Below are 26,797 nucleotides of genomic sequence, written 5' to 3'. Positions count from 1 at the left end.
AGGCTTGGGCTGCCTGGCTCTAAGCTCAGTTTTCCATCCACTCCATCGTGTTGACTCACAGATAAAAAGGGATGGTGTAATAATAAAATTAAGGCTCTTCCACTCGACCATACTTTCAAATGGAGAGGGGCCTTCAAAAAGCTAACCTCTTATGAATGAATGCGACAACAAACAATCCAAGTAGTCAGGTGGGGATCTGTAAACTTTATGCTGTAAATATCAGCGTTTTTCAACTCGGGACCTTAACTGAAACAAGAGTCGTGTAACTCAAGGGTAGATTTATAAAGATTTTAACCCAAACTAGCCAGCAGTGAAAAGGGCAGGAGGTAAACATCTCCTTGAGTGACAATTTAAATGTTCTAAAAAGAAAGGTATCCTATCTTGTTCTAACAATGTCTTTCAACAGCCTCTTCTATATTTTCCAATTTTACAAAACAATATTAGGTTTGAGAACCAAACACATTATTTAACCCTGGGAAAATATAAGGATTCTGAATTTTGTTTATTATGGTGCCAAAAAGAATTATCAATATCACAGTGCTCAAAAATAAGAAAGGAAAGGAGAGCTGAAAGTTTTAAAAGCAGACATCTTCCTCTCTTCAAGATTTCACAATGTAAACATCTGGACTCCTGGATTCCACATTAAGATTCCATGAAACATTGCAGACAATAGCGAACACAAAGCAGTGAGACTGATGGCTTACATTGCTGATTCCGCTTGTCCCCAGCGTTTTTGAGGGGCAAGCACACAGGACAGTCGTGCCTTGTGCAATTCTTCCAGTGTGAGATGATCTGTCTCGAAGAAGCACAATGTGCCACTAAAAGGAAAAAGCGGGAAGGAAGACGTTTTAAAACAAGAATCGCCTCCCTGGTTCTTTTTGTGAAGTGAGCAACAATCAAGTCAAGCTGGTCTTCGTGCCTATAAAGAGGGGTGTCCATTATCTACTCTACAAGCAGCCAAAGCATGTAACTTAGGTTTAAAACAAACCTGACTCAGTCATCTCCCAAGGGACTTGGTCTCCCTTAGTTTTCTTTTCCAGCCAGAAAAGCAAAATTTGGAAGCCAGAGAAACTCAGAGGCTCCCTCACATACTTCTACTCTAAGGACAGCATGAAGGCAAAGGCCTGGACCCCTAGGACACAGCAACCTTCCCAGTTTTACGTCTGATTAGGTGAACTTTATTATAGAAAAGCAGAAAGGGTAGAAAAAGCACCCAACAGGTGACTTCTGTTTGCTGGCAGACAAAAAGTGCTTTTAACAGCAGAGAACACTTTTAGCACTGGAGAAGGCTTTCCAGGTCCTCGGCCATCAAGTCCCACCTTGATTTCTCCTCTCAGGCCCATGAAGCTCACTCCCACCTTCCAGCATTCACTCATGTCATTACATGGCCTCAAATGTTCTCCTTCAGGCTGCCCAAAATCCCCTCAACCATCACGACTCAATCTGAAGCCTGAAACCGTTGGTGTGAATGCCTATGACTGAGGTGTACAGTGCAGGATTTAATATGCCTTTCTCTTTATGTGTGGTCTTATACTGTCCACAACTGATATTCCTTGAATTGTTATTCCTTGAATAAAACCAAAGCTTCCTATTTTCTTTTTTTTATGTTCCTTCCACACAAGTGAATAGAGAGGAGATCCTCTCATTTATTCCTTAACGGTAGTACCGCACCCCACCTTGAGGGGCCATGTTCATTTCCCCCATAAAATATTATGGGGGATCAGAGAAAGGAGGGGCTCTTCCTGCCATCGCCTGCCCAGACAGGGCAGTCACAAAAGACACCCCAAACACATTCAACAGCTACCAAAGATCACAACTAAAGGTCTAGCCTCTAACAACACAATGGCCAATGACAAGAGAGCCAATGGAGGTCATATTTACTTTAATTTTCATTTCATCAGCATCTGCAATAAAGGCTAATATACTTTGGCTTACTGTCTCTTGATAAGAAATTCATCTTAGAAAAAGCTAAGCTAGGAAGGTGTCTCTTCTCAAGTTTAACATAGATAAGCAATTTACCTATGAGCACAGGAATTCTTTTTCCCACAGTGGGAATAGATACCATGGAAACCTCTGAAGCACTGGTGTTTCTCCAAAGGCTGGAAGAAGTGATGAAGGGAATGGCTATTCTGAACTGGACCTGGACCAGTTAGAAAGAGATGATTACTGATAAATCTGAATAAACCAAGTGATCACAACATCAAGGAGAAAGGAGAAGAGCAGATAAAGCCCAAAACATCCTTGGATTCTCTAAAAGTTCAGACTGAGGATAGGGAAGACTCTGCGGGACTTCAACATGACTGAAATGGAGAGGAAAAGGAGAGCTGTTGCTATCGATAAAGAAGCAGCCTATCTGAAACTCAACAATCAAAAACCGTGTAGGAAACAAGCACAATCCCAGAGAGAACAAAGAAGGCAACAGGAGACTGAGCAGTTCAAAGCTGGCTAACTACTCTAACAGCAAAAGCCCCAAACTGAAAACAAATCGCTCTGTAGAACACAATCCACAATCCGAAGACAGCCGAAGAGACCTATTCAGTTACTACCACTAGGCCCCAACCTCCGATGGGAGCCCTCCTAAAACAAGGTCAATCTGGAACACACAAGCAGACATGACAAATGGATAGGTGGTGATGCAAAAGCTGCAGGCCTACCATGTCTGCACTGACCACAAGCCACGAGGGGATAAGGGACAGAGGAGGAGATGGAGGAGGAAAGAAGAGTGCAAGAGAGGAGCGTGAGAGGGGAGAAGAAAGAGAAAACAAGAGGCACAGAGTGAAACGCAAAGCTAATTTGGGGGGAGATTTCAGCCTCCCTGGGCAAGCACAAAGCGGCCTCAGCTTTCTGTCTGTACATGCGTGGTGGTCAAGAAGAAAGGGCAGAAGGGTTTTACAAGATTTTGAGCATTAAGGGCTAGAGAATGTGGCCCCTGAGGATGCCCCAGTAACGTGAGGGTCAACATTGAGGGCCCCAGAAAGCTCTCTGGACTGGGGGTTTTGGCTCTGCACCGTTTACCATATGGCCCTAGCGGGACCCTGAAAGGCCACAAAAATGGCAGCTGTTACCATGTTGGAGCTGGACTAGAGGACTGAAAGCCTCTAACTCCACAATCTCAATGAAAAACAAAACTCCAAAATGCTTCAATGCTCTGCCCCAAGCCCAGTGACCAAGGGCTCACACTATGGCAGGCACAACAAGAGGTTCTCCATTCTCTTTGCCTGGCTTCTTTCAGTCTGCTTACAAACACAACCAGGTCTCCAGTCTCTCCTTCCACACAGAGCCCAGTGAGCTATCCTGCTGCCCCCTCCTTTGCCTGCAGCACTTAACACCTGAGACCACTATGCCCTCCCCTTGTAGTTACATGTCTATCCCACTGTCATCAGAGTTCTGAATGCCAAGCAAACGCATACGCTCTTTTTCAGTGAGCTTATGGAAAAACGGAAGATTTTTTGAGCAGGAATCATATGCCAAGAACTACGCAGAAGAAAAGTAACATAAAGGACACATTGTGGGGGCAGGTGTCAGAGACTATGTTAATAGTTGAGATTCATCAAAATGAGGGCTTTTTACAAGGGTGGTGACCATGGAATAGAGAAGGACCAGAAAGGAGAGGTGGTAGATAAGAAGCAAAAGACCTTTGTACGTGATCTTGAGGCTGGAGGAGCGAAATGAAATGAATGTCCCTCTCCCCCAGCTCTCTAACTGGGCCCTCACCACCTGCTCTGCCCTCCCTAGTCCCACTCACATGAATGGATGCACATCCAGAGTCCCAAACTATATGGCTCAGTAAGTATGGATTGGTCTGGCATGTGCAGATGACCCCCACACCTGAATCATGGCAGACCCAAAGAAGGGCTCAGTGTCTCTTCTCCTAAAGCTATAAAGTCTACCTTGCCTTCCCCGGAGCCATCATTTTACCCTTCTGGCCCCCACCCATGTCACACCTCCTCACTGGTTCTGGCCTGTGCCCGTTCTATTCCCTCTAGGTAGGTAATTCCAAACTTGCCCCAAATTCTTCATGTTTCCCATTTCCAACTTCCTGACTACTCCTCAAGACACCAACATGCTCTCAGCCGGCCTCATCAACTTCTCGCTCACACTCACCTCCCAAAGCCAGCCAATGACCCGACCTCTGCCCTATCCTTCTTTACTCCACATTTCTGTCCCTGATATCTCTGCTCACCCATCCCCATCTGCAGGGGCTCCCTTGGCACAACCCGAGAAGCTTGGAATGGAGAAGAGCTTGAGGAGAACAGGGCCTAAGTTCAGAGTTCCTCTGTCGGACATTCCAAGAACATCTCTCATGTCCCTCCTCCCATCTATGCCGCAGATTAAAGCCGAGGCTCCCTATGCAAACGCACCACCCTGCTCCCGACCACCGCCCTCTGGTCCCTGGCTGCCGCCTGTCTTACAATCAATCCTCCAGACCATCTCCAATGTCCCACAGCTCATCTTAGTGTCCGAGTCTTTTCACCAAAGCAGCTGCTCTATTTTTCTCCACTTTGTATCTTCCTCCACCTGGCTACAGTGTCCATAAGGCCCACAGGAACTGAATAATGCTGAGGAAATTAAAGGGATATTTTGGGCACCCTCAGAAAATTCAGCGAGCAAGGCAGAGCCAAGAATAAGTCATGCCTGCCGAGCTAATCTCCTCTCTTCCCTGCCCCAGGTATGAGCCCAGAAGAGCGGAAGGTCCTGTTTCCAAAATCTCTCAGTATCTTCGTGAACAAGACAGAAGGGGGCTGGAAGAAGTCAGGAGAAGTTGAACAACCTGACTCAAGAATGACACCTGGTGGGCTGGGGACCACTAGAGTAAGGTCCTCTCATGGAGGCCCACGGCAGCCCCTTCAACATGCTTATCAAGGAGGGAGCTGAAAGAACAGATCCAGAACACTGCACATTTGCCGGGGACACACGATTCACTGAATGGCAGAATTGGGACCAAAAAGAAGAGGCCAAACCTCGGGGGGGCTTTCTTCCTTTACTAGGAAGTGACAGACTTCAAGACATTGGGCATTCTATTTCACAGGGTGCTTTCGGGAGGATGAACAAAAGGGGCAGCCAGCAAACCAAGACTTGGGAAGCCAATGCTCAATGCTGGCCACTGTCCTGAAGGCTGCACGGCCACCAGGGAGCAAAAGAAAACTGACGGCTTTTTCCCAGCTACTGAAATCAGTTCAGCTAACAAAATGAAAATTAAGAAAGGATAGTAACATCCAAACTTGGATTCAAAGATTACAAACTGGATTTGGAAAAGGCAGATGAGTTGCTGATGTGAAAAATAAGTAAGGGGGTTGGTTAGCTAACACCAACAAAGGATCTTCATCAGAGCGGCATGGAAGGAAAAGGAAAGGACCTCAGGTCTCTTTCTACAGAGGATGGGACAAGACCTGCCCTAAGTCAGCAGCAGAGCTGAGGTCATGGGGTCTACACCTGAAGTCTGATCTTTGCTTCTGGGCAGGGTGGCGGTGGAAAGCTGAGGGTTTCAGTCAGCAATTCTTACTTTGAGACAGTACTCAAAAAATACAAGTCTGAATTTGGGAAGTCCTCCCCTCAGCCCAGGAGAGGCTCTTAGCGAGAACTAGAATCAGCTTAATGCAAACCAAAGCCCAGTCCCAGGTGCCAAAAGCTGCTTGGCGCAAAGGATGTGCCCAGGGTGAGCCCCCAAGCCACACACGTCAGGAATCCAAGCACAGACTCCTTTTCCAACTGCAGGACCAATGCAGCCTCTCCTGCCTTTTAGGTGTGTCCGTTAACAAACAAATATAGTAACACACGCTCACTTTCCCCTTAGAAGAGGGGCGATGGTCCCTGGCCAAAATAGGAGTCAACATGAAGTAACGTATGCTATATTTAGATAGCAGGGTGATTATGGAGAGGACGGCATCTCCAAGGGGTCTAGCAAACCTCAGCACCGCAAGTTAGAAGCTGAAGGCTACTCTGCCTTCTCCCACGTCCCCACCCCAAACGCTGCCATGTAATATTCTGCCACTTCTCCTGCGTAGCCCACACTCTCCACCCCCCACCAATGCTCGCTCTCCTCGGATTTTCCCAGGAGGCCACAGATGCAGCAGGAGTAGCGATCTCCCGGCGTGCTGTCTGGCCGTCCCCGTGGCCCCAGGCTAGACTCCTCTGGTAGCACCCCCGTACTTACCCTGGCAGGACTTGCCAGCCTGGCAATGTGTCATGTGGTTGAGGACGTTCTTCATGGTGCGACAGTGGGGAAGGTTGCACTGGCGCACTTCCCCGTTGGCTTGCTCGCGTCGCTGACACTTGTGGGCATGCAAGAGAAGAACAAGTTGCTGTTGAATGAGCTTCCTCTTCTCAGGATCAGCTGTGGGGGGTCCAGAACCCATCCCCTGGGGTGCAGAGGGCACCATGCCAGGTGGCTGAACTTGAGGGGCCTGCTGCTGGCCCTTAGAGAGACAAGAGCAGGAGCCGAATTAGTGTCTATCCCGTGCATCATCCCCCTCATTCTGCTACCACTACTGGTGACTGGACAGCTGGGCCCCCCTGCAGGACTCCCTCAGCACAACAAAGGAAGCAGGCCCTCCCCGCGGGTGCCCCAGAGCCCGGACACTGGGTGCTCAGCCGGGCACCTACTTTAAAAGGGAAGAGGATTTCTAGGGTGTGAGAGACAAAAAAGGGCCAGGCTCCTCGAAATGCTGTTCCCCCTAAGACTGGATAGAAAAAGCACAAGAGTGTGGAACTCTCAGAGACAGGAGCCGTGGCAGGAATGACAGCAGAAGCAAGCTAAGGTTTCTTTTCTTTCAGTCCAGTAATTAGAGGCGTATGATTTCAGAAAAGTCTTAAAGATACTCCTTCTCCTACGGAAATGAGAGACCCTACATTTCTTTGGAAGGGAAGGTCATTTTGGTGGATTTGGGGAAGCTGGCATATTCTATACACGTGAAAGGGTCAACAGGGAAAGACCAAGAGGTCAAGACTAGGGAGGGGGTGGAGACAACAGGCTCGGTGAGGATAGTCAGCTAGCATTTATTTAGCACCTACTGTGTGCAGGCACCGGTCCCTGCTCTCAAGAAGCTCCCACGCTAACAGGGGAGAGAGCCACGTGCAGACAACGCCCTGGCAGTGCAGGAGCCCAGGCCTCGGGCCTAAGGCCGCCCGCTTAAGGCATTGGCAGAGCCAGAACCGAACCCTCGGGCTCATGATCGCAGTCCTGTCCCACTTCTTTCCCAAAGTGTCTCTTGGTCCTAACAGACAGACAGGCTTCTAAATGTCATGCTTGGAGGAGGTGGAGGTAGAATGAAGAATACTCTCCCATCTGAAGCCTGACACACTTACACAGGCACAAAGAGTAACAAGAGAGTCAAGACCAAACCAAACCAAACAACCGTGGGCAGACATTAAAAGCTGGCAACTTCTCCCATAAGAACAGGTGGACAGACGCGGCCTTGTTCTGTACAGGAAGAGGGGAACATGGGCGGCGGGGCAGACCATCCCGGGACCTAGGGTCTGGCATGCCACAGTTGTTAGCACAGTCTTAAATGCCGTCAACTGCAGAGAGCCACTGTGGGAGGATGGCAAGGAGACGTGGGGCCAGCCCCTGGCACTCACCAGCCACGTGCTCACGGGCTCTCTTAGTGCATGTAAGACCTGCCTCACGGGGAAGAGGGGGAGGAGGTGCCACGGGAGGAAGGATTTTATAAACCTTCAAATATTATACAAACAGGAGCAGCTTCTACCACCTATTTCACCTTTATTCCTGCAGACTTTAACAGAATATATCTTTACTTATTGGTTTAACTTGGTACCAAGGCAATGCTCCTTCCTGATCCCAGCCCCACCCCCCAAATCTGTCGCTGTCCTCGTTCTGGGACATAGTACCACGCTTATGTTTAAGGAAATAATGTAAAGGCAGAGAAAGGCAAGTTATGTGTGCCCATGCACAATTCAGTTCTTCATATATTATAGCACAGGGACGATGGGGACGACAGCGTGACAGGAAAGTGTGCGGGGGCAGTGCCCATTCCTACCCCTCAATGACAAAATTCCAAACTATGGGGAGATAAGGAAATAACCTTAATCCCAGCTTATCGAAGAACATTACCTACCATGTTAGGCATTCCTGCTCCAGGAACAGGCTTTTTGTCAATTGGAAATTGGGGTAAGCTGTTGGGCATTCCAGCCTTGTTTTGCATCTGAGGTCCAAGTCCACTGGCTCCAATCTGCTGCGCAGAGTTTTGACTATATGGCGGCCCATAAGGATTGGGATTGTTCATTATACCCATCTAGGAATGACAAAGAAGAGAGGCAGAATTTAAATCAACATGGCCACGTGTCAACTAAATAACCAACATCTTTTCTAGAAAATCCCTGATTAATGAAGACATTTTTAAAAGGACATGTCACTTCTGAACCACCTAAGTGGCCATGAGACACACCAACAGAATCAGACACATACTAGGATTTCAAAACTAAATATTAGAAACTAGAAAATGTTTAAGGGGAAAAAAATTCGATGAATTAAGTCACATGTGTTTTACATTCTACATAAGGCTAACCAATCACCTATAGAAAGAAGTTACTCTCTAGCAGCACTTAGTAATAAACAAGTGACCCCTTCAGCACTTCTGAAACTGAGGGCTGTGACCCCTACACAGTCTATAGGTCCGTAAACAAGCTTCAAGGCATCTTTTTAAACAATCATTAGACTCAGTCCATTTTCCCCCAAATGTACCTTGCCAGACATGCAGGCTTCATATACAGCAGAGTGGCTTCTCACTCTCCCTGTTTCCCATTTTATGCTTTGAGTGTGTGCTGTGCATGTGTGCATGCATACTGTATCCAAGGGCTGACTAGAACATGGTGGCTATTCCCAGTTTAGTCATTCCCATGAAGTCCCTTAGAACTGTCAACTTCACCTTTAACGTGATGCCCAAGGCCCTAACACTACCGTGTAACAGTGTTGGGGTGGAGGTGGGCACACAGAATCCTAAGGGTGGTAAACACTGTATACTTGTACAATGTTCATAGAACATACTGTAGGGACAAGATAAAGGTAAAGACCCCAAGGATTCAAACAAGGAGAAAGCAGGCTCAGAAACTTTCTCTGGAGCCTCTTTAGGAATTACAGGGCGCCCAAATTTGACTTGGGCCTCAAACCCTGATGATTCCCAGGGCGTAACAGCTGGAGTCCTGCTGGGCCCAACTTAAATCTGAGATCTGCTCAAAGGTAATTCATGATAGGTCTGCCCTTTCTCCTTGCCTACCACCCCCCCACCAGAGGGCAGAGCCGCCCAAAACAGAAACGACCACTCCCATCAGTGAAGAGGGAAGAGAAAGGTGCCTCCTTAAATCAAAACCAAAGGCTTCTCAGCACTGCACTGCTCCTGTAGGACGTGAGGAATGCCTCTTCTTCCCTTCTGATGTACCTGTTCAAGTGTTAAGGAGGCAAGTATGTTCAAATCATATCAAAAAAAGGGGTCAGGGAGAGGTGACTTAAGCAATATAAAAAGAAAATATATCAACAAATAGCTATTTAAAGAATAAAGGGTGAACTCACACACTAGGATCACTGATACATCAAACCAGCTAGAAATAACTTGGGAAAGGGAATGAAATGGGGGAGGGGGGCGGAATATGGCTGGCTTGCCACCAAATGACACACTTTCAGGGTTAATCTGCATTATTAGCATTTTTTCCAATCATATTCTTAAGTCTCAACAATCACCAAAAACCCATTTGTAAATATTCACTCAGAAATTCCCAGCTGCCCCATCTGGTTTGAAGGGGATCTAGCACCTCTGGAAACTGCCCTGTTTAAGCTGGAAATAAAAGTACTATCTTCACCTTCCAGTTTCTGCTGCCATTACTGTGTTCTATGAATGGCTTGTTGGAACCTTCTCTGACAAATAAGGAAGACATTCCACCCTAACTGCAGGAAGCCAGGAGTAGGGCTTCAAGGAAAATAATGATTCTAAATGGAATTTTATTGTGCAACAAGATGCAAAGAATTCAGAAGCATACACTGGTGCAGAATAAAATAAGCAGAGCCCCAGCTGAGGCCACAATGATGCAAATAGAGAATCACCACATTTTTCAGTACCTGAAAAAACTAAAAATGATCAGAGACCAGACAGACAATCAAGGGTAAGGTCTAGATTATCATCAGCATTGTCCCCTCCCCCCATCACGATCTTTGCTTGTTTCCTGTTTCAAGGGAGGATTTTCCAAAGGGGGCGCAGGGCTTGTCCCCAAATGGCTGTGATATTCTTAAGAACCACATGATTCAGTAAGCTCTTCCTGGGTGCTCAGGTGCCCCAGCACACATTTCAGCCCCTCTCCCAAGGACAGATCTCTCCTAAGCGGGGGGTGGGTAGAGGGTGCCCGCCTGCAGGGGTAAGCATGGGAAGCTACATACACAACACAGCTCCAGCCTGTACCCACCTGAGTCCTTACTAAGAAACCAGCAGGGATAATGCACTGACAAGGGAGCCTGCAGCTGTATCAGGTCCTAGAAAAAGCATTTTCTTTTTCCACTTCATACAGAAGGAATAGAAGATGGAAGTTTTATCGCAACAGCAACAACAGTTATAATAAAAGGGAGAAAGCCTTCACAACTAAAAAGATTACTTCCAAAAAGTATTTACAATGCAAATAGGCAGTTGAAAGATCTAACCACCTTCACACTCAAGGTGAGTAGGGTCCTGAAAAGCTGACAATCAACCATTTTTCTTTAGGATCTCTTGCTATTAAGGGGAATTCTTAAACCTTCAGTGATGGGATTACTTGGGCTCTAAGATGGATCTACTTGTTTAACAGGTCCCAGCCCATCAGGAGCAGACAGTCCTTCATTATCAGAGGTGTGGGGTCTGGACCCATTGCTTCTGGCCAGCACTGCTTAAACTCAGTGGCCTTTCCAGAAACTGGTTGTTTGTGATGGGGCTTCTGAAGTGCTAGGAATTTGTGAACAAGAATTCCCTTCATGTCCTCCACAGTTCATATTTGTGTTTCAAACTCACCTTCCTTTCACCCTTGTACCCAGCAATCCCATTCTTTGTATCACAGGGCAAAGAAATTCCAAAGCACAGTTCCTGTTGGACTGTTAGTATGTCATTGTAATTATAGTGTTCAGGTCTGGTTTGCTCTCTTTCCATGTTTGTGGGCACTGAATACACATTTCCTATGGCTGCATCTGCGTGCTAATACTCTATTCTCTCCCCGTGCCCCAGGTTGCTTGGCCAGCCCCCATGGGTTCCAGTTCTGTTATCACCTGGACTCACAGGCTATGGACCTAGGTCATTCAAAACTTTCGTAGAGTGGCTGCCCTTACAGCCCCACCAATGCTCTGTGAGGGGTGTGTGGGGTGCTCAGCACCTCTCCACACTGCCTACCCCCATCTTCAATCATCCTGGACAATTCTGGGGCTGTGCAGTGATCTGTAATCCTTATGACTGGGGATGTTCCGTGAAGCAATCTTTTTGACCGCTTAAGCCCAGCTGAAAAGTTTGCTCCTATGGCATAGATCTCAGAGCTTTCCTACTGTTACTACCGTGTTTCCCCGATAATAAAACCTATCCCGAAAATAAGCCCTATTGAGATTGCTACTGTAGTGAAGGTGATCCCCTGCGCTACACGCTACATTACAGTATGCACCTCTGTATGCACCGTCCCCCCCCCCCGTGAAACGCATGCCTCACTCCGAGCTGCATCCAATCAGAGCTGCAGCAGTGAGTGCATCATCCTGTTCTTTCCCAGTGATTTGCTTATTGAATAAAGGTACATTTTTTTGTTCACATTTACCTGTTTATTAAAACTGCTGTCAATGTTCATTAAAATAAGCCCTCCCCTGAAAATAAGCCCTCTGGTGTTTTTCTGTCCAAAAAAAATAATAAGACAGTGTCTTATTATCGGGGAAACACGGTAGTATTAGACTAAAGATTTCACCCAATTGTTGCAAGACTTTCAAAACTGTATGTGAATGAACATAGTGACTGCTCTCTTTTGTTGCTGTGATCCCCTGGTCAGGATGTCTCCCCATAGGTCCTCACCAGTTTGTAAACCCCAACTCGGGACTCATGGCTGACACAGAGACAGCTCCTGTCCCACAGAGCTCACGGCCAGTGTTGGATTCTTATCCAGTCCGTACAACCACCAGTGAGAGCGGAAAATCCAACGACTGGCACAAAGTACTTGATACTGACTAGACTACAAGTGCTTTTTAGGTACCACAAATTAAATATACACCTCAAGAATCAGGAGTTAAATGGCTCCCAGCAAGTTTCAAAAAAGCCTAATTTTAGCACCTTTGCATGTGTTTCCTTTTTTGACCTGTTTTTAGTTTAACAAATGTTTAGTGTGAAATTATGTTGTTATTGTCACTATAAAAAGCAAGTTAAATGACTACTGTCACAGAGCTCTATGGGTTCTGCAAAGCCCCCTTTTACAACAGCCTTAAGAGGCAAGCACTGAATGCATTTAAGGTTGGCCGTTTATTTTGCCATAACTAGTAACTTTTGCTTAAACTAGTAAAACGTACGTCAAGTTAGACCCCAGATTCTATCTTTGTTTCTAAGCCTAGAGCTTGCCCCGTTCAGCAGATCAGCACATGATGTGACCTCTGTGGCCCAATGTTAGCTGCAAGTCTTAAAGTGCATTTCACATTACACAGAAATGACAAAATCTCATCGTAGCACAGGCCAGAGGGTGGGGTTTGCTCACTGAAAGCTAAAGACTGTGCAGGCTTTATTTTTCTTCCTTTCTATTACAAACATACTGACTCTACCACTTTAGGCCACTTCCTGTACAAAAGGACACTGGGAAGGGGTAACTGGTCGGTTCTTCCAGCAAAGGAAGCTGGCCATCGGGGAAGTGAAGCCCAGCATTTCCCTTAGGTACTTCAACCTGCCTGGAGTATACTTCAGGCATCCTGTAAAATACTGGTGTGCAAACCCCCAGTAAAGGTGCACCTGACAGCACACGAGAATGCTTCCTGATCCTAGGGTCCTACATGCTGAACCCAAACCCCACGACTGTCTATGATGCTACCTGCCCACTCAGACTCCAACGTTTATGTTGTTCTCCACAAATACCCAAGGATCCCAATCATCTTCCAACCTGAACAAAGCAGTGTGATCACCCTGCTGAGGTCCCTTTTGTCACCCCAAATGCCTCTGGGCTGCTGCTGCATGGGAGGAAGCACACAAAGAAAAATCATTTAATCAAATCAAGTAAGTAACCCTGCTGCTGCGGGCCAAGAAAACTCTGACAAATATCCTGGTGGACTGAGGGCCAGAAGCCTGAGTTTCAATTCCGCCACAGACCTTTACACAGCTGTCATGCTGGCCAGATCACTTTTCCTCACTGCCTCAGTTTCCTCATCTGTAAAATCAAGATTTTAACAGCACAGATGTGGGGATCCAATGAGCTGGCACGTGTAAAGCACTTAGCAAAGCTTAAAAATTATAAATGTCACTTAAAGAGAAGACTAGGACAGCTGGGGGTGCAATATAGAGCACTGGCATCAGAAGGACCTGAGCTCAAATCCAAACTCAGACACTTACTAGATGTGTGACCCTGGGCAAGTCACTTCACCCTGTTTGTCTCAATTTCCTCATTGGTAAAATGAGCTGGAGAAGGAAATGGCAAACCCCTCCTGTATCTCTGCCAAGAAAACCCCAAACTGGGTCACGAAGAGTTGGACGTGACTGAAAAAAACCACTGAACATGAACAAGAGAAGCTTAGAAAGGCTTAAGTGAATTGATCCAGAGGGAAGGCTGCAGTCAAGATAGTGACCACAGAACAATCTCACAGGAATATTGTGGATTAAGAAAGAACAAGCCCAGCCTTACGCTGAGAGAAAGACACCCCTGGCCACCCCTTTGTAGAAGGAGGAGGTCCATGGGTGTACAATATTCAAACCATCAGGAAGCTACCATAATGCATATATTTTTTACTTTTTTTTCAATGTAGTGTCCAGTTATGTTCTTTTTCTATAAAAATATTCTGTATTAAAAATAAATCAAATGGCTGTGAGAGGAGGTAAAACTTGGCCTGATTCAATAAATCTTGTCGTTCAGTGGTTTTTTTTCAGTTGTGACCCCATTCAGGGTTTTCCTGGTGAAGACACTACAGTGGTTTGACCTTTCCTTTTCCAACTCATTTTATTTTTTTTTTGCTTTTTGGAGGGCAACTGGGGTTAAGTAACTTGCCCAAGGTCACACAGCTAGGTTATTTTTGTGTGTGTGTTAAGTGTCTGAGGCTGGATCTGAACTCGGGTCCTCCTGACTCTGGGGCCAGCACTCTACTCACTGTGCCAACCTAGCTGCCCCTCCAACTCATTTTAAAGATGAAGTAACTGAGGCCAACAGAATGAAGTGACTTGTCCAGGGTCATACAGCCAGCAAGTAGATGCCATTTGGGCAGAGTTCAGCATCATAGCAATACTGTGCTCTTGCCCTCAAGAACCTTCCATAGCTCTGGGACAAGCACACGCACACATTCATGTAAGCACCAGATGCACTACATGGAGTGGGGGTGATGTCTGGGTGCGGTCAATGAATTGAACTATGAAGTAAATGGAAGATTCAAGGCGCTGAGACGAGGTGGTGAATGGCCTATGTAAATGTAATGGAGGGAGATGGGAAATAGGGGCCGTGGAGCAGATCAGTTTTGTCAGAATGTAAGTGAGGTCCAGGAGAGTGTGCAAGGGGCAAAGTCCGCACAGGCAGACGGGTGTGTGAGGAAGAGCCACAGAGCCTGGCGGGGGAGCAGAGGGCCCAGTGCAAGCCCAGGACATACCACTTTGGCAGCTAGAGGTGGGAGGAGATGTGACCTGGAAATAGCGTGAGACTGAAGCCAAATGCCGCTAACAAATGACACTTACTTGTTCAAAGAGAGATAAATAAGGTTCTTCAAAAAGTACGCAGCGTGGATGTATAGACTATAGCCTACATGGACTGCCTGCCACCATGGGGGGTGGGGGAGATTTGGAACTTGATGGATTATGGAACTGAATGTTGTAAGCTAAAAGTCAATAAATAAAACAACTGGGAAAAAACAAGTGTGCTGCACTACCCAAAAGGCTCTTTCCCCTTCTCACAAAATCATGAAATCATCAACATAATTTTAAAGACCATCCAAGGAAAGTTATCTGCAAACATCTTACTGCTCGGCTCAAAACACAAAACAGCTAGGAACATGCCTACATCAGGGCATCTGGGGTCTTGCTGAAAGAAGCTAGAATAGATGCCACTAGGAATGAAGAGCCCTGCGCCCCCATTCTTACCTTGCTCAAAGCTCCTCCGGGCTGTGGACCCCTTAATCCGGTCTGCCCTCCCATTTGGGAAGACCCTTGTTGCAGCGGCTCAGCCAGTAAATTGCCAGCATTTCCCATGCCTTGGTTTGGATACGGCATGTTAGGTCGCCCCCTGCCTGCTCCAATGGAACCGTTCATGACTTGACTTGGCATCATCCCTTGTCCATTGCCTGTAGCTAACATGCCAGGATTCATGCCAGCCCCCATGCCTGTGTTCATCCCTAGTCCAGGCTGATTGACTGGACTGTTTACTCCGGGGATCATGCCAGCAGCAGACTGTGCAGAAGGACCTTGACTTGGCCCACTGGCACCCACTACCATGTTGGGAGACGTCAAGCTGGCCTGGGCCATGGGACTTTTGACCATGCTGTTCAATATTCCCATTCCAGGACTGTTCTGCTGGCCTTGAGCAGCCATGCCTGGGCCAGGACCACCAACTCCCATATTGAGATTCGGGGAACTGCCAGCCCGTAACAATTCAGAAAGTTGTTTATGTTTCGAGGCAGCGTCTTGTGTTATGCTAAGACTTGTCTGGATCTGACTAATGTCACCACCATTGGTAAGTCCCAATTCTGACGAGTTGATTAATTCATCTGGTAAATCATGTTCTAAGTCAAACAAGGATCCAAAATCTAGAAGAGAAAAAAAAAAACAAGAGAAAATTAAGGCTTAGCAAATGAGGAGACACAGCTCAAAGCAGCGGCTTTTACCACTGAAGACATGCAAAGCTCTTCACACTTCATCTCATCGAACCACAAGCGGAGCCTGAAGGGGCCAAACAGGGAAAACATACTGGGGGAGAAACCTAACAATGTACAACAAACACTTTCTGACCCCGCAAAACTCAAGAAATACATGTAATAAAGAGGTGAAGTACAGCAGCTAGCTATGCTGTGTGCAACACAGAAAAACGCATTTACGCCTTTCAATGGTGAGCAGCCCAATATCAGTGTAACAGAACACGACGATGAAATGTAAGGAAAGAGATGAAGTGATGCCATGAAGATGGCAAAATGCCAGTAACATACATATCACAAAGTGACAGCTCAATGACGGGCTAAGAGATGGGCCCATGGCACGCATAAGGCTTCTAGCTATCTGGGGGTGATGTCTGTTTGGCTGGACTTTACATGTTTACTGAAGAAAGGGGTAGGATGAATGATTAGAAAAATTAATTTTAAAAGATTATGACAACCAAACCAAGAATAGAGAGAAAGGAATATGGGCAAATAAAGGCATTGTTTTCAAAATCTACACTATTTTTACTATTAAATGAAAAGCTAAGTTCTACATCTTTATTTGGTAGTCTTACTCCATATTACTGGCATTTGGTTAGAAAAAAATGAAAATTATGAGCTTAGTATATACATATATATGTATATATATATATAAGTATAGAGTACCTTACAAGCGACAGGTGCTCAGTAAAATGTTACAGACCACCAGGCACAGACACTAGCCTCTGGACTGGAGAGGGCCTTGGCAATATCTCACTTCTCTAATTCACAGGCCTTTAAAGACGAAGCCATGAGCACCTTCTGTGTCAGGGTGCCCATCCTCCCACCACATCAGCTTTAAGTCAGCCTCATTTAAGATGGCCGGACAGTGCAAAAAGCACAGAGTGGGCAGCAGGCTGTATTTATGGAAAGAGAATCAATCGGCCTATCACTCTGGCTCCCTTAGCCCCAAGTTCTTATAAACTGTACTAAGCAGGTTCATACATTCACTATGTCATGACCTGAGACATACAACTGCGACCTGAAAAGAAATTTCTGTTTCTGTTTCTAAACAGGAACAACTACACCCCATCACAACAAATTCTACTAGGGAACATCGTTGTTTTCATCATAATGAGATTTCTCTATAAATAAATAATGGAAGGTCATGGGAACTGCCAGTGTCTGCCATCATCATCCAAGGCAAGAAATGGAAGGAGCCTCTGTGGTATTAGCTGTGTGCCCACCTGCCACTGCCCAATCTGGGCTGTGAAATGAAGTGATACCCATTGATCATGAGATCTGGAGGCAGTAGACAAGGATAATCAGGAGCTGACTAAACAGAAACCCCAACATTCAGGGCTTCAGCAATGGGTAAGAGAATGTGGGGGGTGCAGAAGAAACAGGGAAACACCACCACAGAATAGAGAAAAACCAATGAAGGCGCCTATGATGACTGTCCAGAGGAGACTCAGTAGGAGTCTAACTGCATCAAGCCCAGGCTGGGCAGGCCTTGCTCTGTTCCTACCGGGGGACTTGAGCTACTCATCTCTCTGGCCCTCAGTTTCTTGAAATCTCCAGGTGAGGGGGCTCAAATAGATTGTTTTTAAGGTTTTTTTCCATCTCCAGATCTTGTGAAATTTATGAAAACATTATACAGTAAGAGGAGCAGAATCTTCAACTAGAAATATGAAAGGTTTTGCTTAATTTCCTACGTTCTGTCTGAGACTAAATTCCAGTTCATCATGACCCTGGATTCTCACGCCAAGGAAGCTGAGTTTGGAGGCTCTGCACCATGCTGGAGAGACCTCTGGGAGGGCATCTGTAGCTGCCTGAATGTCTGCTGCCCCAAAGATCACGCTAGCTAAACCCGGGGAGTCTAGTTCACACTCAGGCTAGCTGCAAGCAAGGTGGGGCATTTGCCAGCTAGGGCAGCTATGGAAAACCGCGGGAAGGCGGGTGGCTGAGGTCAGTGTTTGTGGAAGAAGCGACCACAAAGATGTGGGTACTCCATTAGGCTGATGGATTGTGGGCATTTTCATGGAAGTAAAACAGAAAGTAGAAAGAGTAATAAGAATGTTGTCAACCTGAGCAGGTCCACTCAAATGGTTTTGGTGCTGGCATTCCTTACTTCAAGGAGGAAAAAGGAGTGTTGGAGAAGCTGGAAGATGCACGAAAGTCCCATGTTTATAAATGAACTGAAATGCTGTCCATGTCAGAGCAGCCCCATGGCTGATCCAATCACTCTACTGCGGACCCCAAGAAGGTTTGGGTGCCCACCCTTCAAGTCAGTAAAGTTGGGGCCTTTTAGCCCCAGACATGCCTAATTTCCCTCAACCTACCGAAGAGATCTGAAGAATGTAGAATACCAGGGAAACAAATAGGTATAAACCGTTTTATCATTCATATAACATTTTTTCTACAGGGCAATTCTAAGCTGGTTAAATAGCATTTCACTTTAAGTTTAAACCATTTATAACTATAACAGTAAAAAAATTGGCCACTTAAAAATTTGTTCTTTTTTTACACAACTTTACAAAGTACTTCCTTCTACAACTACCTTTGAAAAATACTCATAAAATCAATGAAATACTTAAAATTTTGAAAACTGTCCTTATTTTATAGGCAAGGAACTGCCTTGTCCAACATCAGGGATTAAGAGTTCAAGCAAGTCAGACTTCCCACCCAATTAACTGGCACCCATTATCTCCTCTTCAATCAAACTCTCTAGAGATTCCCATATCTAGGGGAGGAACTTAACACACAGGGGGTGGTCCTATGGTACAACAGAATGCAAAGGAAATATCAGATTAAGATTTCTCACCCTCCAAATAAACTTCTCTGTAGGCAAGTTGCTGTGCCTAGTCACCTGGGACACAAAACAGTCCAATTTGAGTCATGGTATTCAAGTCGCTCTAATTTAAGGAGGCAGAGAGAAGTACCGAATACATTTTAGAAATGTTTGATTCTGACTAAAAGAATGAGCTTAAGTTGTCAGGAAAGCTCACTTATTCAAGATGTTTTTCCCTCTAGTCCCTGATCCTCAAGATATCACTGTAGACAGGACAGGCTGGAACAGGTGTGACAGGGGAGTATTAGGTACAAGGCTGGTTGTCACTCTAGGGGGAACAGATATGGGCCAGACCTGACTTTCGGCTACACAGACCCTCCAAATGGACAAGAGGCTATAAATGTGTCTAGCAAAGACAAAGAACAGCAGAGAACACAAACCCAAATGACTGATCTCTTCTATTACTGGCTCAAGTCTCTGCTATGAAGGAAAACTAATCAGATCTGACATTGGTCCCCAAACCTGAAATTATGAAGAATTAAATAGGAATTCACATTCATGCAGTTAACTAAGTGGCACAGGGGACAGAGCATCAGGCCCAGAGTGAGAAAGACTGGTCTTGTTGAGTTCAAATCTGGTCTCAGACACACACTGGCTTGTGTGACCCTGGCCAAGTCATCTGCCTTGCTCAGACTCAGTTTCCTTGTCTGTAAAATGGAGATAGTAATAGCACCTAACTCCCAGAGTTGTCGTAAGAATTAAATGAGACAGTTTGGAAGGCACTAGGCACAGTCCCTGGCACACTATGTACCATATGTTAGATGAAGTTAAGAAGGAGAAGGCGTTTTTAAAAAACAAGCTGCCTCATCCATGACTCTCATACCTGCATAGTTAAGGTTACAAACCGATTTTCTAATCAATTAAAAAAGTTCCCCACGAATGAATTTTAGTGGTATGTGAACCCGTTTTTTAAAAAGATACAGCGCTCCACACGCTGTCCTCGATGGGCTCCTGGGCCGCACTCACGCACACCACCTGTGAGAAGAGCCAAAGGGAGGGCCTAGTGGCAGGGGAATCCAGAAAGGCCGCACGTAGAAGGAAGGAGAGTGCTCTGGGGCCGGAGTGACCAGAGCACGGGAACAGAGACAACTTGTGTAGCAGCAAGCCAGTCAGTACAGCAGGAAACAAAGACAACGTGGAGGAGAATATCACCTAAGAATGTTAGCAGGTTTGCCACAGCTAGTTTGGGGAGAGGCGAACAAAGACTCGACTTTATCCTGGATACTGGAATCAATGAGGGGCCGTGTTTCAGGAAAACCCCCTGGAAGTCCCGTGGAAGAGATGAGAGCAGGCCATTAACACAGTCCAAGTAAGAGGTGAGTCCTAGGGCTGAAGCAGGGTGGTCATTGTGAACAAAGGTAGAAGGAGAAACACTGCAATGTATGGACATATATGAGATAGGGAAGAATGAGGAGAGGAGCTCCAAGGTTGCCCACCCGGGAGACAGCAGGAATGGCAGTGCCTTCCACTCGACCTGCCGGAAAGACGAGCTCAGGAGAACAACCGGGGATGGATCTAGAAATAAATGAAACCCTGGCACCAAGGGAGAAAATGTGGAGCAAGGCCCTGGACATAGGTTTCAGGTGCCCCCCCAGCTGGCAAAGGAATGGTTAGAAAGGCAACCCTAAAGATGGGCAACACTGACATCTCTCTCAGGTTTGCAAACCTCACCTGAGCCAGGACCTGAGAAAGCAGGATCTCTAGTGCTGATGCCACCTACTTCCTGCCAGGTGTGACAGGCCCAAGCTGCAGGATCAAAGTTTGATATAATATAAATGTGCATTTGCTTTGCTTTGACTACATTTATTTGTTAAAGGGGCAGCTGGGTGGAGCAGTGAATAAGAGTACGAGTCCCGGAGTCAGAAGACCCAAGTTCAAATCTGGCCTCAGGTAACATACAAAACGTCGTGTGACTCTGGGTAAGTCACTTAACCTGTTGGCATCAGTTTCCTCAGAGCTAAAACTGGGATAATAACAACAGCTTCCTCCCAAGGGGGTTGTAAGGATCAAATGGAACACACTTCGTAGAGCACAGCGCTTGGCACACAGGCATCACAAAAATGCATCTGTCCTTCAACTAAAGGCAAAGGACAGAAAATAATGGAGGCTCGTGGCTTTACAGATGGAGCTGGGCTCTGTTCATTCCAGTTTAAGTAATATACAATTTGATCTAGTGCCTATTATAAAGTGATAAAAGGCTGGACACAATGAGCCAAAGCTCAATTAATGAGAGTGTTAGTACACTGAGCTCGTGCTACCTGTGGAAGGACCACGGGCAAGAGAGCGGACAGACCAAGAAGAGACTCGGTACTACATTAGGACAAAAATGCGATGCAACTGAGTGGTAAGGACAGGATGTCAGTTAACTCCAAAGGAGGGGAAAGTGCTGGAATGCCTTCATCAAAGCTGCTTAAAGTATTACATCTGAAATAATACCAATAACAGGAATGTAATAAGAATAAGAAACAGACGTACGTATCTTAGTGCCACGGCCCATGCAAAATTCAGGCAGAAGTGGGTAAAGCTCTCCTTCCCCTACAGGGGTCGGCATCAAGCCAAGGCGTGCACGTCAATAAGAGGGTTTTCATCCCATCGCCAGTGTAGGCTTCTATCTAAGGGTGTTTTGAAATTTTGCTTTCTATAACCACCACTCTGTGATAAGCATGAACCACAAGTACATTTCTCTTACCCTTTGCTGTTATGTTAATAAACAGATAAAACTTAAAAAAAATTTTTTCACTTATTTCCATTGGGCTGGAACCGATGACCATGTTTGACAACTTGGCATTCTGTGCCACTTTATGGGGACAGAATTCAACGTCCAAAAGAAGCTGTGATTCTCTTTTTTCTGGTCTATTTTGCCCATAGAAATGCTCTTTATGTTCATTAAATTCAGAATTAAGAGATCACCGGAAATATCAACATTTCTCCAAAGAACTGCTACCAACTATTACTATTAAACTATTAATAATCATTAGGAAAAAAAGCTCCAACAGCAAATCAAAACAACTCTTAGCTTAACTCTGGTTCAGCAAAGTGGCAAATGGTAAAAGAGGTCCAGTCAGTGTCTGGAGGGCTGTGGTTGTGCAAGGAGGTGCCCTTCTAGAGCTCTGAACTGATGTAATCATTCTAGAAAGCAATCTGAAATTGCATCAAGTGACTCAAGTATCCACATCCTTGTGTCCAGAGATTTCACTGCAAGACATCTGTCTATTGACAAAAACAATCCATATTTTGTAAACAAACCATATACTCCAAAACATTTTTAGCAACATTTTTTTTGTAGTAGCAAAGAAACAGAAACAAAGTAAGTACGCATCAATAGGGGAACAGTTAGACAAATTGTGGTAAACAAATGTAAAGCGGTACTGCTACACTGTAAGTAAAGATGGCCATGATGACAGAGGGGGAGATGCAAAGTGAAACGAGAGCAGAATCGGGAAAACTTTCTAGGCAATTACAGAAAGGTGAATAAGGGGCAGCAGTAAGGAAATCATGACAACAGAATGTGATCCAAGCACAGGCAGCCAGCAAAGGCCATCAAGGGCAGGAGGAAGATGCCGGCCTAGGGGGGCTCCCCTGCACAGAATGCCTGACTTGTTGATATGCTGGGGAATTTGGATGAATGGCGGTTTTTAATCCTGTTTGTTATATCCTGTTACACACACACACGTGCACATTTTGTTACACAGCTTTTCAAGGAGTTTGGCTGAGAAAAGGAACATTTACTGAGGAGGAGCTTAAGAAATGGGAGCCTTGAGTGTGTTTATGAGCAGCACAGAGGGACAAACTGCTGAGATGCCAGTTGAGAGTGGGAGGAGGCAATTTTCTGGAGAAGATGGGTATGGAGAGGTTGGCCTTGGCAAGGACACCGAGGACAGAAATTACTTAGGAGAAACTGAGTGATAGTGAGGAAAGATGGAACCAAATTTCAACAAAATTTTTTGCAAAACTAGTGGAGGGGGGTGGCTAGGTGGCACAGTGAATAGAGCACTGGCCCTGGAGTCAGGAGGACCTGAGTTCATATCCGGCCTCTGACACGACACACTTACTAGTCATGTGACTTTGGGCAAGTCACTTAACCCCAACTGCCCTCCAAAAAGCAAATAAAAAAGAAAATGACTTCATAAACACAGCCAACGATGTAATCTCTACAGAGGTGGCTGTGTAAGGCCATTAACAGCAGTACATGTGTACAACAGAAATCAACACTGGTGTACACATTCAGAGCTTTTCACTGATGGGGTGCCCAATCAAAAAACTTTGGAGCCCATTAGTCTAGACAGCCGAGAGGCCCAGAGAAGAGACTTCTCAGGTATTCAGTCCTACATAGTGCAGAAAGGCATCTTATCTTCCCTATTTTTATGACTATTCATTCAATGCCACATGCACAAAAGTTCTCACATCTCAAGTTAAGGAGCAGTTAACCTTAAGATAAAAGAAATTGTTTTGCCCAAACAGTCACCACATTTAGGGAAGCATTCTATCCACAGAAGCTGGCATGCCTGAAACTGCTGCTCTCATATATGAACTTGTTACTAGAATGTTCAGGAAATCCAATTGTTTCTGTTGCATCTATGAATGAAAAAAAGGCACTTCCCAAGTGAGAGGGGAAGATTAGGGATCAAAGTCTGATAGGCTTGCCACACACCTCAGGTCACAAAGTGAGAGCTGGAAGAGAGGGATCGAGGCAACCCCCCCGCATTTTAAAGAGACTCAATTCTCCTCATTTAATAAAATCTGCTTAGGAATTCATGTCCACCCCTCCCCCTTTCTCTACTATCTAATCCTGCAGTAATACAAGGAAATCCAGACTGAAAGTAAGAAAAGGAGGCTTGAATGCTCTGAATGCTGTCAGTTTATCCAACAGTGTAAGTGCTAGGTTTTTTCTTTATTGGCCTGTTTTCTATAAATATTTATTGATTAAACAAGGATGATTTAAGTAATGCTGTAACAGACATACTGTATTCAGTCTGGACCTGGAAAGCAAGGTTTTCATCAGTGATGGGTGAAATCTTGTCAAAGTCTGACCCATAAGCAGAAACCCCAACTTCAATTTCCACCTCGAGATCACACTAACTTCAGTCATGAAACACGTCTGATAAATGGATGACTAATTGCTAAACATTATGCCCGTGCAGTCCAGGTTTGTTTTGTTTTAAGCACAATTAAATACTTTCAGGAACAATGTTTTCATCTATTCAAGGCTGTCATCTATTGTTTGGTTTTCTCTTAAATTTAGTATCCCCCCTCCAGCCAGTCATTCAATGAGCATTTATTAAGCACCTACTGATGGGCCAGGCACTGTGCTAAGAGAGAACACAAAAAAAGGCAGGATCTGACAGAGAGGGCGACAGCACGCAAACACTCTACGTACAAACGGGCTAGAAAAAGGACAAATGGGGAATACTCCACAAAAGGAAGGCACCAGAACGAACGAAGACTGGGAAAGGCCTCCTACAGAAAGTGGGACTTAGCTGAGACTTCTAGTGAAAACATCCAGAATTAGGAGATGGAGCCAGAGTCAGAGTCAGACCAGCGTCACTGGGGATCGGAGGAGAGGTGGGGGGTGAGGGGTGGGGGGCAGTTCTGATGAGCTCTGGCCAGCAGAGGATGCTATATCTGGTCCTGGAGGGGATGGGGAGCCACTGGGACTGCTGAATGAAGGCTGGATTGGAGCAAGGCGCCCTGCGGCAGACAGAAGCACCTGCAGGGTACTGCAGGGGTCCAGGTGCTGAGGAGATGTGGCCTATACCAGAGGGATCACAGCCGTATAATACTGCAAAGGTCTGGACAACAAACAAATCTGTTATGATAGCGTCCTTTTTGTTGCTGCTGCCCCTTTCAAGGGTGACCAGGCTGTAAGCTTGGGGTATTATGGTGCCCTCCAGAGTAAAAGAAACCTGGAAGGGTTTGGGGAAAAACAATTCAGTTTTTTGACATGTTGGATTCAAGATGTCTACGGGACACCGTGATGATGGTGGTGGAGAAGACCTAGAGATGGCCATGAGTGAAAGTGCAGCCACATGTCTATGGGCCATCAAAACTACGGAGCAGCTGGAGATGTGAGACTGAAGGTCGGTAGAGAAGTAGATTTGAGAAGGGAACTGATGAGATCACCGGGTGAGGCGGCACAGAAGGAGCAGGCAGCCCAGGCCATAGTCAGTGGATGAGCCTGGCCCTGGGCTGGACTCCGGCTGTGGTCTGTGGCTACCTTTGCACCAACAGCTGGGCCAAGCCCAGGCAGACCCTCCTCACTCAGGACTAGCCAGTCTTTTCATTGTTCAGTTTCTATCTTACCTCTGTCCAGACTGTTCAGGACTTCAAAAGGCAGAAGAGATATGGGATAACAATTAACAAGGATGGAAGAATCAAATGAAAGTTTTTTGAGGACAAGGAAGACAGGAGCACATCTGTAGCAGCAGGGAAGCAACCAGCAGACAGGGAGACAATGAGGACAAGGGAGGGGGAACACAGGATGGAGTCAGCCCCCACCTCCTGCATGGAGCAGGGCTGGCCTTAGCAAGGAGACATGTGAGGCTTGGGGAAGGAGAAGACAGGGTAGAAGGAGGAGATCCTCAGCTGGAGGGGTAGGGAAGGGGGAGCCAGGGGAGATCTGAAGAGGTATGTAATGGTTGGGAAGGATGGCCCAGCAAGGCAGTGCAACGTAAGCTGGTGGTGGATCTTGTCCAGCGTGAGGACCGAGCAGGACAGAGCAGAGAAGCTTGGGCGATGGAATGGGGGTGCAGTAGGAGCCGGATAAGCGATCAGAAGACAATGTAAAATGGAACTGGTGTGCCAGGGGGTCAAGATGGGGGAAGGACGAGTGAAAGTAGTGCAGGGGTGATGTCAGGGAGAGCAGACAGGCCTGTGACCAGACAAGGGAACGTCAGATTCCATGAAGGTGAACGGGTCTGTTTGTGGGAGACGTCAAGAGGAAGGCTATGACCGCCTTTGTGTGTGCCCGAGGAGACTGGGAAACTGGGAGATGAGGGTGTTTGGGGGCCATGAGCACGCAGGCTCACTGGGGAAGAGCCAGGTAGCGAGGAAGGAAGCATCCTGGAGATCTGGAGATTCAGATTAGGTGGCTAGGTGTATGTGCCATGGTGGAAATGGCCATGAGTCAGAGTGGGAATGTGCAGCCAGTGTTGGAAAAGGCAGCCAGGGAGACTGAGTCATCAAGAGGGAATCCGGTCTCATTGAGAAGTGGAAGATGGAAGAAGCAGGAAAGGGAAGGATTTAAGATGAAAGTGAGTTTGTTGTCTACTGTGAGTGACATTCATTTGGGACTCTGGGGGTGGAAAAAGGAATCTGGATGTATGAGGTGGAGAATATGGTTTGGGTGATATAGAGGGTGAAACCAGGTGGGAGTTAGGTAATCATTCAGTGAACATTTCGGAGAGATTTTCAAAGTCACAGTATTAAGACCTAAGAATGGGGTTCTTTCAGAGCCCTGGATTCCAAGTTCAGGCAAGAGGGGAAGAATTGCTACTACTCTCCTTCCCTCATGGAATGGCACAGGGTAGAAGGTCCCTCCTCCTCTCTTCTCTTCCCTCTGGAGGCTGGAGATCAAGCAGGGCATTGAAGAGAAGCCAGAAGGCCACCCACTTTCCCCTTCCCACTCCTGTCTGAGGCAGGAAGACCAGGCAAGAGTTGCCATCTTTCCTTCACTGAATCCTTCACCTAGATAACATGACCAGGTCTCTACAATCCTAAAAGGTGCTTTTACTGAACCCTATACCATTTTTCCTTTCCCCTTCATCATTGGAACTTATAGAAAAAGTTGTCCATACCACACCAGTTTCACATCTTACAGTGTGGATTCTATCTCAACTATTCCACTGAATCTTGTCCCAAACCTTATCACTCTAATGGAATTATTCTCTCGATGCTACCTGTAAGCATCAATTTGAATGTCTAGGCTGATCTAGCCCAACAGATGCCTGAAC

The 26,797-nt window shown here is 46.1% G+C and overlaps 1 protein-coding gene across 2 annotated transcripts in view; it reads right to left on the bottom strand.

Annotated features, from left to right (window-relative positions):
• The window catches only part of EP300 (E1A binding protein p300), an 82,360-nt gene that overhangs the window by 35,380 nt on the left and 20,183 nt on the right, over positions 1-26,797 (bottom strand). Inside the window, exons 2-5 of one of the 2 annotated variants that reach the window (XM_069102884.1) lie at positions 15,252-15,913; positions 8,076-8,252; positions 6,155-6,272; positions 705-818 (exon numbers count right to left, since the gene is read on the bottom strand). In XM_069102884.1, the coding sequence (XP_068958985.1) occupies positions 705-818; positions 6,155-6,272; positions 8,076-8,252; positions 15,252-15,913 (1,071 nt within the window). Of the gene's footprint in view, positions 1-704; positions 819-6,154; positions 6,417-8,075; positions 8,253-15,251; positions 15,914-26,797 lie in introns of both variants that reach the window. The other variant, XM_069102883.1, reaches the window with a different exon arrangement.

Source organism: Petaurus breviceps, unplaced genomic scaffold, assembly GCF_028583685.1.
Source record: "Petaurus breviceps papuanus isolate PSGF00001 unplaced genomic scaffold, PetGlider_PUasm1.0 558, whole genome shotgun sequence".
Classification (NCBI taxonomy): Eukaryota; Metazoa; Chordata; class Mammalia; order Diprotodontia; family Petauridae; genus Petaurus; species Petaurus breviceps.
The sequence above is the reverse complement of the archived record's forward strand: the minus strand, read 5'-3'. Positions and strand labels throughout refer to the sequence as shown.